Source organism: Urocitellus parryii, chromosome 1 (assembly GCF_045843805.1).
Source record: "Urocitellus parryii isolate mUroPar1 chromosome 1, mUroPar1.hap1, whole genome shotgun sequence".
Taxonomy (NCBI): domain Eukaryota; kingdom Metazoa; phylum Chordata; class Mammalia; order Rodentia; family Sciuridae; genus Urocitellus; species Urocitellus parryii.
The window spans coordinates 230,164,802-230,180,298 of record NC_135531.1 but is presented as its reverse complement, the minus strand read 5'-3'; the positions used below and the strand labels follow the sequence as shown (position 1 = coordinate 230,180,298).

Below are 15,497 nucleotides of genomic sequence, written 5' to 3'. Positions count from 1 at the left end.
CAGAGTTTTTTCTTATTTCTTTCTTAGGTAACAACTAGTCTACACAAGCTCAACCAGAGCATAAAAATGAACATTGAGAGGGTCTTAAATACCTTTGTAGGACAGGCACTTTTAGAGTGTAGAAAGATCATCAAGTAAACACAGCACCCCCCAAAAGAGAGTCTGAATGTAAAAGCAGAGAGGAAGTTTTGGCTTTCTCCTTTAACTGTATTTTTGGCACTTTGTCCTGTAAGCAATCAAGATGGAGAGAGATGCTATCCCAAAGAGGAAAGTCTGCAGGAACCAGAGTAGCTGAGCCCAACTGTCTGTGATTCCTTTATACCTTTAAACCAAGCTCCAGGACAGCTCCTCTTGCTCTCTGCCTCAAGCCCCCCAGGGAGGAAGCAAGATTCTACTGGAGACGTTGCACAATACCATGGCATATAAGGACTCTCCCATTGAATCAGCTAGGCAAGCCAATACCCATTATGCAGGAGGGTGGGATGGTGGTTCACCAAATACTGAGTAAAGTAGCCCAGGGGTCCAAGGCTCTGATAAGGACACTCTGAGACCAGAGGACAATACACGTGTAGTAGCCAAAGGAATGGGTGATGACTGTGAACCAGAACAGACTGTCCCTCTGGAAGTAGGCTGCACCATCTGCTAAGGTCCCCATCACTGCAGCATCTCCAGGGGAATGAGCAGCCACACAGTTCATCAGCAAAGGTTAATGCTGAGAGTGTCAAAATGTGTGCCTTGGCAACTTGGTGCCATGCATCTCCATGGACGTAGTCAGAAACAACTTGTCCAAGGACTAGGGACCGTGGAAAGTGAGGGATGCTACCAGAAAGTAGTATATCTTGGATCAAGGATTCAGATCAGCAGCTAGATACATACTTAGGAGCAAAACACTAATAACCCTCTCTCTAGCCTTGGGAATAGAAAGATGGCTAGTGACACATGAATGAGTTTGCTGCAATCCACACCATCCTGGAGAAATGCCAATCAGCCTCCTAAGACACCACACAGGACATTCCATCTTCAGGAGAGCCACCTTTTCATTCCCTAGTTGTTCTTATAAAGAAATAAAATTTATTGTCAGAATTGAAACCTCCTCTATACTTTTCCCTAATGCCATTTTCTCCCTTACTTTCTACAGGTGACTACTAATATAAATTTGGTGTTTATTTTTCTCATGCATATTTTATATTTTTATTCCATATTTGAATCAATGAATAATATTTCATATTGTTTTAAAAAACTTATCAGTTTTTTACATAGAGTACATAGATGGTATTAGACTGCAGCTTGTTCTAGTTAACATTTAAAAAAAATTTTTTTAGATGTAGATGAACACAATATTTTTATTTTTATTTATTTATTTTTATGTGGTGCTGAGGATTGAACTCAGTGCCTCACATGTACTAGGCAAGTGCTCTAACACTGAGCTACAGCACCAGCCCAATATGTCTTCGATATTTGTTCATGTTGATACAAGTAGCTCTAGTTTATTCATTTAAATTGTTGTATAATGTGATATCAAATAGAGATGTGATAATTTACTTGTTTTTCTGTTGATCAGCACGAAAGTGACTTCTTAGTTTTTATTTTCATAAGTGATTTTTTAGTGAACATTTGTGTTTCACTCTTCTGTATGTGTGCAAAAACATCTCTACATATATGCCAGGGAGTGAACACTGGGGACTCAGGGTCTTAAAAACTTTTCTATATTTTGCATAACTGTAGCACAATTAAAAATAAATTATTTAAAAATAGTATTCAGCCCCTACAATATGCCAGGATGAAGCAGTAAATCAGTAAATAAGAAGAGAAATTTCTGCTGAGATTTTGTATTCTAGTCAATGGAGAACAAGTAAACTAGTAAGATAATTTCAGAGAATACTAATTGCCAGAGAGTGAATCATGCCCTTCTTCTGCTTCAGGTTCTTCCACAGATTTCCATTGCATTAATTCCTTTATAGGCCAAGAAGTCTTGTCACCATTTGGTCCCTGACCAGCTCTTTCATTCTCCCTTTGGCTTCCTACACTGTACCACATTAACTGTGGTGTCTTTTGAACTTACTATGTTTTTTTGTTTGTTTGTTCAGGACTTTTGTAGGCAACTATCCATCTTCCTGGAAAGTTCTTTTCCTTTTTCTTTGCTTCTCTTATGCACCTTGTTCTTTCCCTCAGTATCACTTATCACAGTATATCTTTAAATATTCATGTGTCATCTGCCTCACCTAGTAGATTGCAAGCTCATGAGGCAGAGATGCTTCTTTTTGCTTTCTGTGTATCTCCTCTCTTGCAGCCTGACACATAATGGTTCCTTGGTGAATTAAAAAAAAAATTAATAAAAATAAGTGTTTTCCTGAAAGTTTGGTTAAATGTTCATTTTGAACAAGAGATTTGGTTTCAATTTTCTTCTCTCCTTTAGGCTCTCCACCTCTGATTAAGGGTTTTAGGGTGGGCTCCATGGGTCCCAAAACCAGAACCAGGTCTTATCATGGCTGTCCTTGTGATATTGGAGGTGCCACATAACCAGAGGTCCACCAGGTGACCAGATGCAGTGTTAGTTTGGTCTTAAGGCCATCACCTTATCCAAAGCCAGCCTCCTTAAACCATTGGTTTAAATCCTTATCTCCTGCTGGGGCAGTAGGGGTGTGTGTGTGTGTGTGTGTGTGTTAAGCTTCCTGGAGTGTTTAAGGAGCTTTGCTCTTGACCCTGGCTTGAAACAGCAAGCCTAGTTCCAGCTTATCATCTTCCTTGCAGTGGTTTTATTATATTATCTAACATTAAATCCATGCTCAGCTTTTGCCAGTTGTCTCCCCTAAAAAATATCCTTTGTGAAATATTTGTAATTGTCAGTAAAGAATCGTCATACACTCTATTTGGGCTTTAGGCCTCTTAAGTCTTCTTTAAACCAAACAGCTCCTGTGGTTTTATTTTGATTTTATTTTTAATTACTTTTGTCTCTCACAATGTTAACACTTTTGAAGCATCCAGGTCAGGTTTCTGATAGAATGACCAGTAATCTGCAGATCCTTAATTTTCTTTTCCTGGATAATTAGACTCATGCTACACATTTGGCAAGAACACACATGTTCTTTGTTCATTATTGATCATGCTTAATTTGGTTACTTGTTTAAGGTAGTGTCTGGTAGATCTCTTCATTATAAAGAAACCTGTGATGATTGTAATTAATAAGAAATCTTAGGGGTAGCACTTGAAGATCATGTGAATATATTGTTTAGCAACAGCATTTACCCAATGGTATTAGTGTCCATTGATGATCCCTGCTTGGAACCATTATTATATTTGTGTTGCAAAATAGATAGTACATAATTTTATCATTCACTCTACATTTTTAAAGCTGGCATTCTATAGATAAGACTTTTATCTCCTCCTCTCCCACCCCTTTTTGGGAGTTTTTAAAAATATCACTATGAATTTATAGGTTCTTTTTTTCACAAATCATTTTAATAACATTTTAATAAGTAGCATACTGTGGGTGTGGGGTTCACTTAGGACACCTGTCCAATTTTAATATGTTGCAGTTCAGTTTAAGTCTCTCTTCACTTACCATTACTAACAACTATGGTAATGATTTATTATAATTTATGCTGTATTGGTGAATTAAACACGAAGCTGAATCTACTGTTGGGATTAAAAATCCATGGGAGAAGGCCAGGGTTGTGGCTCAGTGGTAGAATGCTTGCCTAGCATGTGTGAGGCACTGGGTTCCATCCCCAGCATCACGTAAAAATAAACAAATAAAATGAAGGTATTGTGTCCTTCTACAACTTAAAAAAAAATCCCAGGAGAAAATCCCAGTGATAGAGTATTGTATACAGAATTACTCCTATTCCCTAATAATAATAAATTTGCAGCTTATGTTTTCTCTTATTTGTAGGATCGAAGATTCAATGATGAAATTGACAAGCTAACGGGATATAAGACAAAATCACTATTGTGCATGCCCATCCGAAGCAGTGATGGTGAGATTATTGGTGTGGCCCAGGCTATAAATAAGATTCCTGAAGGTGCTCCATTTACTGAAGATGATGAAAAAGTAAGATTTCTTGTCTTGCATGACTTGTACTTTCCTTTTTGATCACTGATTGCTGCTATCCCTGAAAAGACAGGAATTATGTGAATAGCTGTTCGATTAGCCTATTCATGGATCAAAGAGCGTTTTTCATGTTATCAAGAATGAAATAGGAGATTTTTTATATTTCATCAGATGTAATATAATTGAAAATAATTACTTTGTCTTTTTTTTTAAAGCTTGCTTTTCATTATAAGTCTCAGCAGTATTATTGTTATTCCTTGGTCTTTATCTTCCTTATAAGCAAGCTTTTTAATTGAGGATCACTACACTACCACACATGGCCCAAAGGAAGACAAGAGAAGATAGGAAGATTACTGTGTTTCAGAAACTCAGCGTTTTCTCTTGTATTTTTATCACTACAATAAAGAATTGTTTTCTCAGTTCTTATATAAAAACCTCAATAAAAATGAATGTTATTTAATTGTTATCCCAAATTGCTAATAAAAAGAACATTATTTTTTGCCCCTGAAGAGCGGTTGACCTTGGCAAAAGTGGTGTACTTTTTGTTCTGAAATTTTAACTCCTTGTCTAGTAGTTTATTTGTCAGCTTATCTTAAAACCCAGACTTTTCAAATAACTGAAGATCTGGTCTGAAGCTCTTGCCTTCATGTTGAATAGAATCTGGTTGAATATTTATATGATTTGTAGTAAGGCAAACCTCGAATTAGTTTGCTTAAGTTTGTTGACTGCCATAGTCCTATTTGATTTAAAACACTTTGTAACTTAACCTCTGGATAGGGGTTTGCTTTTTGCTAGTGCTAATGACTAATGTTCCAGTACAGAAGGTCAACATAAAATATGATGATATTAGAAGATATTTAAATGAAAGGAGTCCTTGATTGAGGTTATTTTTATAGTGGAATTGGAATAGTAAAAGCTTATAAACTCATAGAGAATTATAGGACCTCAGATGATTTTTTTTTTTACCAATTTAATAAACTCTACAGTATATGAGGCACTTGGGTTGGGGTCATAGACATAAAGAAAGGGGCTTTGAAGGGGCTTCTTGGAAGAGGAGGTATTTGATCTGATCTTTGAAGCAATAACTGGCCCCATTAGACAGAACTAGGTGAGAAGGAGAAGACTTTTAGAAATGTACATAAATGTAGGTCAACTCATTTGCCATAAAAATATTTCCGCAGAACGTATAAATAAATAAAAAAATTCATTTTGTGTCATAAATGACAGAATCCTGAGAATGTTGCTTTCAAGGACTTAGAAATATTTGGAGTTTGTGTCTTTTCAAACATAACAACCACACACCCATATCATCTCCCAAATAGTTTAGTTTATACACAGATGGAAATCTTGCCTTTGCTCTGCCTTCTTCATTAAAGGGATCCTTTTATATATTTAGTTCTCATTTTGGATTCCATTCATGATAAGTTTTGTTTCCTGAATGTCTCTCAGTGGATTTATACTTATAAGACAGGGATCCATCAGTTCTGAATGATGCAAAGAGAAGGTTTGCACAGGGTTTTGTACCATTCTTGAGAAGCATCGATGTTTAGATCTATCAGGAGTGAGAGCTCCAGCTAAGTCCCAGGTTGGCTAATGACCAGCAACTGCGTGGCTGCATTGGAGAGCACTTCTCTCAGTTTCCTCATTTTTCAACTATATTATCTACCACTCTATGTGATAATTAAATAAGACCCTAAAATATTTTTAAAGATATAAGGCAAGTATAAAACATAAATTTTATATTTATATTTGAACATTTTCCCTAAGAACTTTTGTATTTGTTGCTTATCCTCAAGCAATTTATTTCTTAGATTCAATCCTATTTGAGTATTTTTTTTTTGTTCCAAATGTTATGTTTTTATCTTCTGCATTTATCCTGTGTGCCTACAGTAGCATGTTTGTCTTCAAACTTCTACAATTTCCCCTCTTAACTTAAAAACCCTACTCCACTTTCACTTCTTGAAAAAAGCCTTAATGGTCAGGGCAGGTGGATTGTGTTCAGGTAGATGACATAGTCAAGGTGAATGAGTCTTTGTATTGCAGATCCAATAGGCTGTGGCTCAGTGGTAGAGCACTTGCCTCACATGCATGGGGCACTGGATTCTATTCTCAGCACCACATAAATAAATAAAATGAAGGTATTGTGTCCATCTACAACTAAAAAAAAAAAATTAAAAAATTAAAAATAGGAGTGGTGAAGAAGAAAAGCAGAAAACAAAATCCAGAAATGATTCATGGGAGAGAACAAAATCTGGCTAATTTTTCCAAATAAGGGAAGACAGTTTAGCATAATTGCTGCACAGTGGCCTATCTGGGTTGAAAGTCCATCTCTTAACTGGACTTCAACTTCTCCAAGCCAATAACCTCAAGTCACCGAATTCCTACATTCTTCTCCTCTTTCCATCATAAGACTTGCCAAATCTTGGATTTTTTCAAATTCAAGTGATGGCAGCTGACTTCCTTGTTATAGTAATATCTGAATATATAGACTGTTTTCATTTAAAAAATTTTTGAATCTATATGCCAGGTACTCTTCTGGTGTTAGGGTTTCAACAATGAAAAGGAGGATAAGCTTTAGAAATTCATGATTCTCATGTTATTATTAATTCACGTACTATTTTACTTGGATTTACAGGGTTATCCTTATAATAATTCTATTTTTAAACATAAGGTTATCCTTTACATATATGTCCACATGTGAATGTAGTCTATTACCTGCTATTTTGGGGAATTATAAAGTTTCTTCTTTTCTTTTTCTTTTTCTACCTTGTCATTGTCTTATTGCTAGGAATTTGAGTTATCATCTCCAGTTTTCCACTAATACAAATAGCCCCTGAATGAACATCTCGAACAAATTACCTTTTCTCTTTTTGTTATTTCCTTGGGGTATATTCCAAAGACTGAAATTACTGAGTCAAAGGGCAAGAAAAGTTTTATAGCTCTCATTCCATATTCTCAGAGAGCTTTGGAAATATTAAACCCACTTACAATGGTAGCAGCTCACATATACGTATTTTCTCAGCACCCTACCAACTTTGTTTATCTCACATTTTAAAACCCCAATTAATTCTCCTTAGTCTCCCAAGAAGGTTTCAGACAACTTCCTCCCATATTCAGAGTGTATACTCCAGCAACAGAAGTGATTTCAGTGCTGCCCACAAGGAAGAAAACATGGGAGGGAAAGGAAGCCTTGTCATGAATGTTGAGCCTCTGGGCTCCAGAGCCAGAAAGCCGCCAAGATAGGTTTAAATCTTTGCCCTGCCGCTTGTTAGCTGAGTGACCTTGAAAAAGTTGCTAAATCCCTCTGAGCCTCATAACCTTCATTATAGAGTTGTGAGGAGTAAAATAGGCAATAGATGTGAAGAGTTTAGAATAACACCAAAAAAGAGCCTCGTGAAATCTCACCATATATTTCAAAAGTAATTTGAACCCTGTTTGTCATTTGACCATGTACAAATAACTTCTATCTCATCATTCATATGGATCATGGTAAATTTCTTGCACATTTAATATAATACAATTTTTATATCCTGTTATCTTAAAATTTCAACTTCCGGAAATGGTAAGTTATAAATAGTATAATTGAAAAAACTTTGCAATATGAAAATCAGGAAGTTATTTTTATTTGATATTTTAAAAATTAAATGTTTTCCATTCATTTGGGGATATTTATGTATCCATCATAATGGCTCATGTGATCATATTTTGTTTCTTGAAAATTCTGTATGTAAGATTCAATGGCTGGCTATGTGGTATCATGTAATAATTGTTGGAAGAGACTGGAAAAGTAACAGTTCATTTTCCACTAATCCAATGCAGGGATCTATATTTGACAGATCATCATCCTGCCTCTAACTAGAAACTTTCATTTTAATTACTTTAAAATCATTATATATATATGGTTTTTAGTTGTTGGTGGACCTTTACTTTATTCATTTATTTTTATGTGGTGCTGAGAATCCAACCTAGTGCCTCACACATTTTAGGCAAGGGCTCTACTTCTAAGCCATAATCCCAGCCCCCAAATCATCATGTTTTTGAAAGTTCTTGGATAATTATCAAGGATTTTATCAGTAGTGATGAGAGTTTTGTGTGCAATATAGTCTCCCATATGCACATATTAATAATTTAAGTTTAATACTGACAAATTACAGGTTTGGTAATTCACATTGGAAGTACACATAAAGTCAGACCATGCAGAAGAGATAATTGGAATTTTCTGGTTCACTTCATGGGTCTCAAGCAAATGCTCCTGTTTTTCAGTGATATGTCTGAGCTAGTTGATTTAGGTGGTATGACTAGAGTCCTTGCCTGCAATTAATGTTTCATTTCGTTATACCTGGAGGAGTAAGAGAGGTGTTTCTGTGCAGAATGAAACAACGAGACCAGATAGGTGAAAGTGTTTGTGATCTATTAAAATATGTGGGTGCTCTAGTGTGAAAATGGGGAAATGGAAATGAACACAGGCTCTTATCAGCCCTTTAACGTTGCCTAAACTTCAGCCCCAAAGTTGCCATTTCTTATTGCCATGTTGCATAAAACTCAAAATGTCTATTGCAGTTACTTTCCAACAGCTCATGTATAACAGTTGTGGCTCAAAGTTCTTCTTTGGCTAATCTCCATGGTGTTTCTTTAGCTTGTGGTCACCTTTATTCAGCTCACAATTCAGAGCATTTGGCTACCATACTTTTTTTTGTGCCTACATGTTCAGGTACCCTGTGGAGCTGGAATTCAGCGGCTGAGTTTGGCTGTAGGGTGTGGGAGAAGGGTGGCTGGCTGTATTCCAGGAACTTGTTACTGGTGATGCTGTCCTACCAACTGGTATTAAGGGTGGCACAGGGATGATGCTAACAAGTCTCTGTAGAGGCTGGATTTTGTTATCAGCAACAGGTCTGAGACTCATAGTCAGATAATGGGGGAGGATTTCATAAGCCCTTGGCCTTATATTTCAAAATTGTTTCTGATTGTGTGAGGCTAATATTTAGGATGTTGAATACATTATGCTGATGGGGTTAACAAATTAGTGGTCCCAGAAGACTGAATGCAATTCACTCAAGTGTTACTTGCATGGGATTTGACTAGCATAAGATTGATTTTTAAATTTTGAATACCTTTAGACATGGCCGCAGGCTATAGTTCTTCCATAATAGCAAATCCCCAAATAACTAATCAGTTTAAGAAAATTACCCCAATGGGAGCAAGGATAGTCAAGTTTATTCTGTCATCTTATGAATAATTTGTTCCTATAAAAGATCCTTTGAAAAGTACCATTCAAATATTTTTAAAAAAGATTTTTGGGGCTGGGGATGTGGCTCAAGCGGTAGCCCACTCGCATGGTGTGTGTGGGGCACTGGATTTGATCCTCAGCACCACATAAAAATAAAAAAAATAAAGATGTTGAGTATGCTGAAAACTAAAAAATAAATATTAAAAAAATTCTCTCTCTCTTTCTTTAAAAACAAACAAACAAACAAAAAACCATTTTGTTATATACATATATATATTTCAACAACTCTATCAGGCTACTTTATGTGTTTTCCATTGTCTTAAAAGATATTTAAGTGCTAAAAGAGAAAAGAATTAACTAATTGTAATAAATGCCCTTTGTGTTCTTATCTCATTATTTTTACTTTCCTGCCTGTATTTGAACTAATATTTTTGAACCTGTTGCAATGAAACTAGAATTAATTAGCAGTGTCATGAAAGGAGGTTTTAAAAGTCCTGGCAGATGGCTCATGATTTCAAGTTGTATTTGATCAATATGATCTCAGTCTAGGGAAAAATTTGGACCTATAAGTTATTAATTGCAGTTATTTTGTCAATAGTTAAATCATGATCTATTAGTCACTGCACTATTTGCCTTTTAATGGTTATTACCCAGGGTCCACATGGTCACTGTGAAACTACAGGAACTCCCAAGACCAATTTGTTCATGTTCTATGCATTCACTGGACTATATCTGATTGAGAGACACAGAAATAACCAAGATTTATGAGAAAACTATTATCAATACTATATCTGTCATAACTCAAGTTAAACTTCAGGGATTTGGGGGGTGGGGTGCTGGAAAAATATTGTTATGAACTCCTGTTGGTATTCCTTGCCTCTTCTTGTGCAGAGTCTAACTTTGGAATAACAAGGCAAGTCAGCCTGCCCTGGCCAGCTTAGAGGTTTACATTTGATGAAACTGGTTTGCTATTCTCCCAATCTTGTCTTGAGCTCTCTACTCCTATACTTTTGCTTATATTCTTATCAAATTGCAGAGTTCTCTTTCCCCCCTTTTTTCAAAGCTAAAGTCAAATCTGTCATCTTAGACCTATTAGGACTATTCTGAAAGTGATTACTGTTTAACATTAATAGTGGTCCCTGACCTCTGAACGGCTCTGATGCTGAATACCCTTAACTGTCCATGCCCCACCTGATAGAGAACAAAAACTTTGGGTTACTTCCCATAACTTTGCAACTTGGAGATGTTGTTGTCCATTTTTCCATAGAAATGGAATGTAGTAATTGACAGTGGGGAAATGTAACACTTTATGCTTTGGATATAGCCCTTGCTGCTCTGCCACTGCAATTTATTTTTAAAATGGACATGTTTCTTTCTCTTCCTCTCTCCCTGCTCCTCTCTACTCTCTCCCCCTCCCTAATCTCTGAGGAAACAGGATTACCTTTCTTCCCCATTTTAGACAGATCTGTCTAAAATGGGGAAGAAAGAATGAAGTAATCCAGACTTTGAGAATGGTACAAGTAGACCTCAGAAATGACTGTCTCCCAAATTAACAAGTGAATTACAACTTCAACAGAGAACCAGTGGAATATATCTTTTGAATCACTTCTTTAAAAGTCTCCTGTTCCTGCTGATGGGCAGAATTACAGCTTCTGGGATAGGAGTCCCCTGTGTTTTTCCTTTGCTAGAAAAGCAATAAACCTTCTTTTTCCTTTTTCTCAACAAAACAAAACAAAACAAAACAAAAAACCAACCAAACAAAATGGTCCCTGATATTTTACAGTTTGACTTTTTTTCAGATGTCCCCAAATGATTACAGTTAGATTTGAACTAACTACTCACTGAATAAGTATCCAGTGATCAAATATTCAGGAATTTAAAATATCAGTAATATAACAATGACACAAAATGAAGGACAATAACTGCATAGTATTATTTTTTATTCCAGATAGTTGGCATGCATGTAGATTTATAGGTTCCTGGAAAATATTCTAATGTCTTTTGATAGCTAACAAATGGTATTTGTAATTTCATGCTTCCTTAGTTTTCTTCTCTCTTTCTTTTTCCTTTTCCTTTTTCTTCTTCTTCTTCTTTTTTTTATGGTACTGGGGATTAAACTGAGGGGGCACTTTATCACTGAGCTACATCCTCAGTCCTTTTATGTTCTATTTTAAGACAGGTCTCACTAAACTACCCAGATTGTCCTCCAACTCGGATCCTCCATACTTCAACCTCCCAAGTCTATGTGGTTACAGATGTGTGCCACTGCACCCAGCTTTCTAGTTTCTCTTTTTATGTTTCTGAGAGTTACCAAAGACATGTTAAAGTACTGTTATGCTCGAATTCAGGACCCCCAAAAGACCACCAGAGACCAAGATCAATGTAAGCAACAAAGAGGTGTTTAATGCAAGCTAGCTCGGTCCTCTGCACTCACACAGCAACTGGTGACGCTGAGAGGCCCCGAACCCAGGATTTGCAGCAGTTTTATATACTCTTTGAGGAAGGCAGGGACTTCACATACATCATAGCATCTCTAAGCAAATCATCACACACCTCGGGAAAATCAAACAACAACTCTAAAACATGATTAGCATATCAAGTGGTGGGAAAAAATCTGTAAAGGATTATTGGTTAGTACATAAGGGGGATTCCTTTGAACTGATTGGTTTAAGCCACAAGTGGTGTACGTGCTGAACTACGTGGTTTCCCAACATGTTATCAAACACCATAAACTACCGGGAGGGTCATCTGGCATCCCAGGTATTTTTCCTGTCTCATGCTGATTGGTGGTTGCTAGGGGGTTGCTATGGTTCCTCACCTAGCCTGACTGAGTCAGGGACACCTGGCTCTGCAGATCTCTCCTGTTATTTGTGGATAAACAACTCAGCAGGGTGGGTATGTGCCTAGGAGTGCTCTGAGGGTCTTTCCAAGGACAAGGGTCACACCCCCTTCCTTGGACAGACTTTGCTCTGAGGTAGAGGCTGGTTTTTCAGTACCTAGATGAAGTAGCCTTCTATTTCTTTTCATATGTTCTGAGGATCTAGTAAGATAGTTTGTAGTTATCAGTAACATGAAACAAATGAACTCAGACGATTACAGGGCTCTAACTGTTACAATGCTGAATGCTGAGGGTTTTCGTGATCATGGGTCTATACAACAGTTTTAATGGTTGTATAACATTCCATTGGGTTGGGGAACTATCGATTCACTCAAAAGACATCACCATGTTTGAGACATGGTGGCAAGTATTGAGATTATACTGATAAATGGATAAAAATTCCTGCCCTTATACTTCTCAAAAGAAGAACTACAAACAGCCAACAAATATATGAAAAAATGTTTAACATCTCTAGCAATTAGGGAAATGCAAATAAAAATTACACTGAGATTTCATCTCACTCCAGTCAGAATGGCAATTATCAAAAATACAAATAATATTGAATGTTAGCAAGCATGTGGGGGGAAAGATACAATTGTACCTTGTTGGTGGGATTGCAAATCAGTGCAACCACTCTGGAAAGCAGTATGAAGACTCCTCAAAGGACTAGAAATGAAACCAGCATGTGACCCAGCTAACCCACTCCTCAGTATATATCTAAAAGATCTAAAATCAGCATACTATAGGGATATAGCTGCATCAATTTTTATAACAACACAATTCACAATAGCCAAGCTACAGAATTAAACTAGGTGCCTGTCAACAGATGAATGGATGAAGAAAATGTGGTATATACACAATGGAGTTTTACTTAGCCATAAAAAAGAATGAAATGATGGCATTTGCTGGTAAATGGACGGAGCTGGAGACTATCACGCCAAGTGAAATAAACCAGATCAGAAAGTCAAAGGTTGAGAGTTTTCTCTGATATGTGGAAGCTAGTCCAAAATAAGGAGAAAAAAAAAAAAGAAGAGGAAGAAAAAAGAGGTGTGATTCATCAAAATAGAAGAAGGAGGAAGGGAATTGAGGGAGAGGGAGGAGGGACGAGTTAAGAAAAGAAGAATGGAATGAATCTGACCTAACTTTCCTGTGTGGGTTGTGTATGTGTGTGTGTGTGTGTGTGTGTGTGTGTGTGTGTATTCATATATATATATATATATATATATATATATATATATATATATATATATATACATGTACCAAAGTGAATCTCACCATTATGTGTATACAAGACACTAATAACTATGGTTGGGCACGGTGGCTCATGCCTGTAATCCCAGCAGCTTGAGAGGCTGAAGCAGGAGGGTCACGAGTTCAAAGCCAGCTTCAAGAACTTATGGAGGCCCCTAAGCAACTCATTGAGACCTTGTCTCTAAATAAAATATGAAAAACAGGCTGGGGATGTGGCTCAGTGAATAAGTGACCTTACATTCAATCTCTAGGACCAACAAACAAAACAAAACTATCATCAACAGCAACAACCAAACCAAACCAAGACAAAACAAAACAAAATAAAAAACTATAAGTAAAACTATAACAACAGAAATCAGTAGAGTAGAAGGAAGAGAGCAAGGAGAGGGGGTATAGGAGGGAAAGGGGAAGTATTGGGAACTGAATTAGAGCAAATTATATTCCATGCTTTTATAATTATGTCGGAATAAATCTTAATGTAATGTAGAACTAAAAAGAACTAAAAAGAAAGAAAGAAAAAAAATCCTGCCCTTTTGGAGTTTACATTTTAGTAGTAAAGACAGACAACAGAGTATAAGTATATAACATTTCTAGTCATGATTAGATATGTAATTTTTATAATGTTGATAATTTAGCAGTTTTTCTGTAGCTTTTATTCACAAGAGCATGCTTTATTCAATCTAGGTAATATAAAAAGGGCTCACAGGAAAAAAAATAGGACCTTTCACAAGGGAATAAGATTTGACTCAAAGCTGTCTCTCTCAAATAAGTATGATAAATTGTGACAGACTCTTCGCCTGAATCTCTCCCCCCCCCTTTATTTGTATAAGACATATGTTCCTCTGGGCTGCCTTATGCATGAAAGTTAAAGTACAAGAAGGTGTTGTTTTGTTGCAATGTTCACCTCAAGTATCCTTGTGTTTCATCTGCCCATGAATATCCAGTTGCAATTCCTGTATCAATTCACCATCATTTGGATTGAGGAAATAAAGAGATTGGATGATCAAGAACCGGATCTAGCCAGGCTATAGCTCTTATAATGCCAGACAGACAAGGCACATCTGGGAGGAAAATGTTGGGGCTGAGGAGAGTTAGATCCATTCTGATATTAAGGGACCCATAAATCCGTAGCTCTTAACAGCTGGCAGAACTTGAATAGTCAAGGCACTTCTAAAAGTGCAAAATGATAAAGAACTGTTTTATAAACTCTGTCTCTGGTTGATACAGAGCTTGGATAAGAAAGGATGATCTGTAATTGCAGATTAGAAATAAACACTTGTTAGCAGGAGGGATTGTTATTAAAGAACTTGAATGGGATATTGGGAATCCTTATTTACCAGAGATTTCAAATTAAGACATATAACTGTCTTATTTGAATAACTAGTTTAGTGCTGTCAGGTGAATGCAATAGCAAGACTGAAGAAGCAGTTTTTATTTATTTTTCATTTAAGAAGGTTGAAATTTTGAAAACTTACATTCTTTTTTGACAAAAAGTGGAACTTAGTAGAATGCCAAGTATACTTAGCTATCTTTGAATTGGACGTCTCTGTCTTCCTTGAATTTTTTTTTATAAGATTATTTGCTAATTATAAACATAATACAAATTTATTATAGGAAATTTAAAAAATTATTTTAGGGATAATATTGTAATGTTATTGGTATATTTGCCTATATTATTTATTTTTAATAAATAAAGATATGTTTATAAAATTTGTATCATGTAGTATTTTATCATCTTTTAAACAATTCTTCAAAGATATGATTTATGTTAGCAGTATATTCTACCATGAAATTGTACAATGATTTATATAACAATTTTATTTTTTAGCCTTTAGATTGTTTCTAACATCATGCTATTATAAAATTACTACATTTTTAGAAATAAATTCCAGACCGTATCTTAGTATAGTTATCAGGTTGAACTATTATGTTGATGTTTTTGTAGGTCAGAAGTGATTCAATGTTTGTAATTGCATATGATTCAAACTAATGTTTAATCAAGAGATTTGAAAACTAGATTTTAAAAGTAGTTTTACTGAGATATAATTTACATGCCATATAATTCACCTGTATAGAATTCCATGGTTTTT

General features: G+C 36.0%; 1 protein-coding gene and 1 pseudogene across 1 annotated transcript in view; one reads left to right on the top strand and one right to left on the bottom strand.

Moving 5' to 3' along the window:
* Positions 1 to 15,497, top strand: part of Pde11a (phosphodiesterase 11A) — a 371,997-nt gene that overhangs the window by 39,126 nt on the left and 317,374 nt on the right. Inside the window, exon 2 of the mRNA XM_026392015.2 lies at positions 3,893 to 4,051. Within this exon, the coding sequence (XP_026247800.1) occupies positions 3,893 to 4,051 (159 nt within the window). The remainder of the gene's footprint in view (positions 1 to 3,892; positions 4,052 to 15,497) is intronic.
* LOC113185059 (transmembrane protein 254-like) lies at positions 202 to 655 on the bottom strand (annotated as a pseudogene).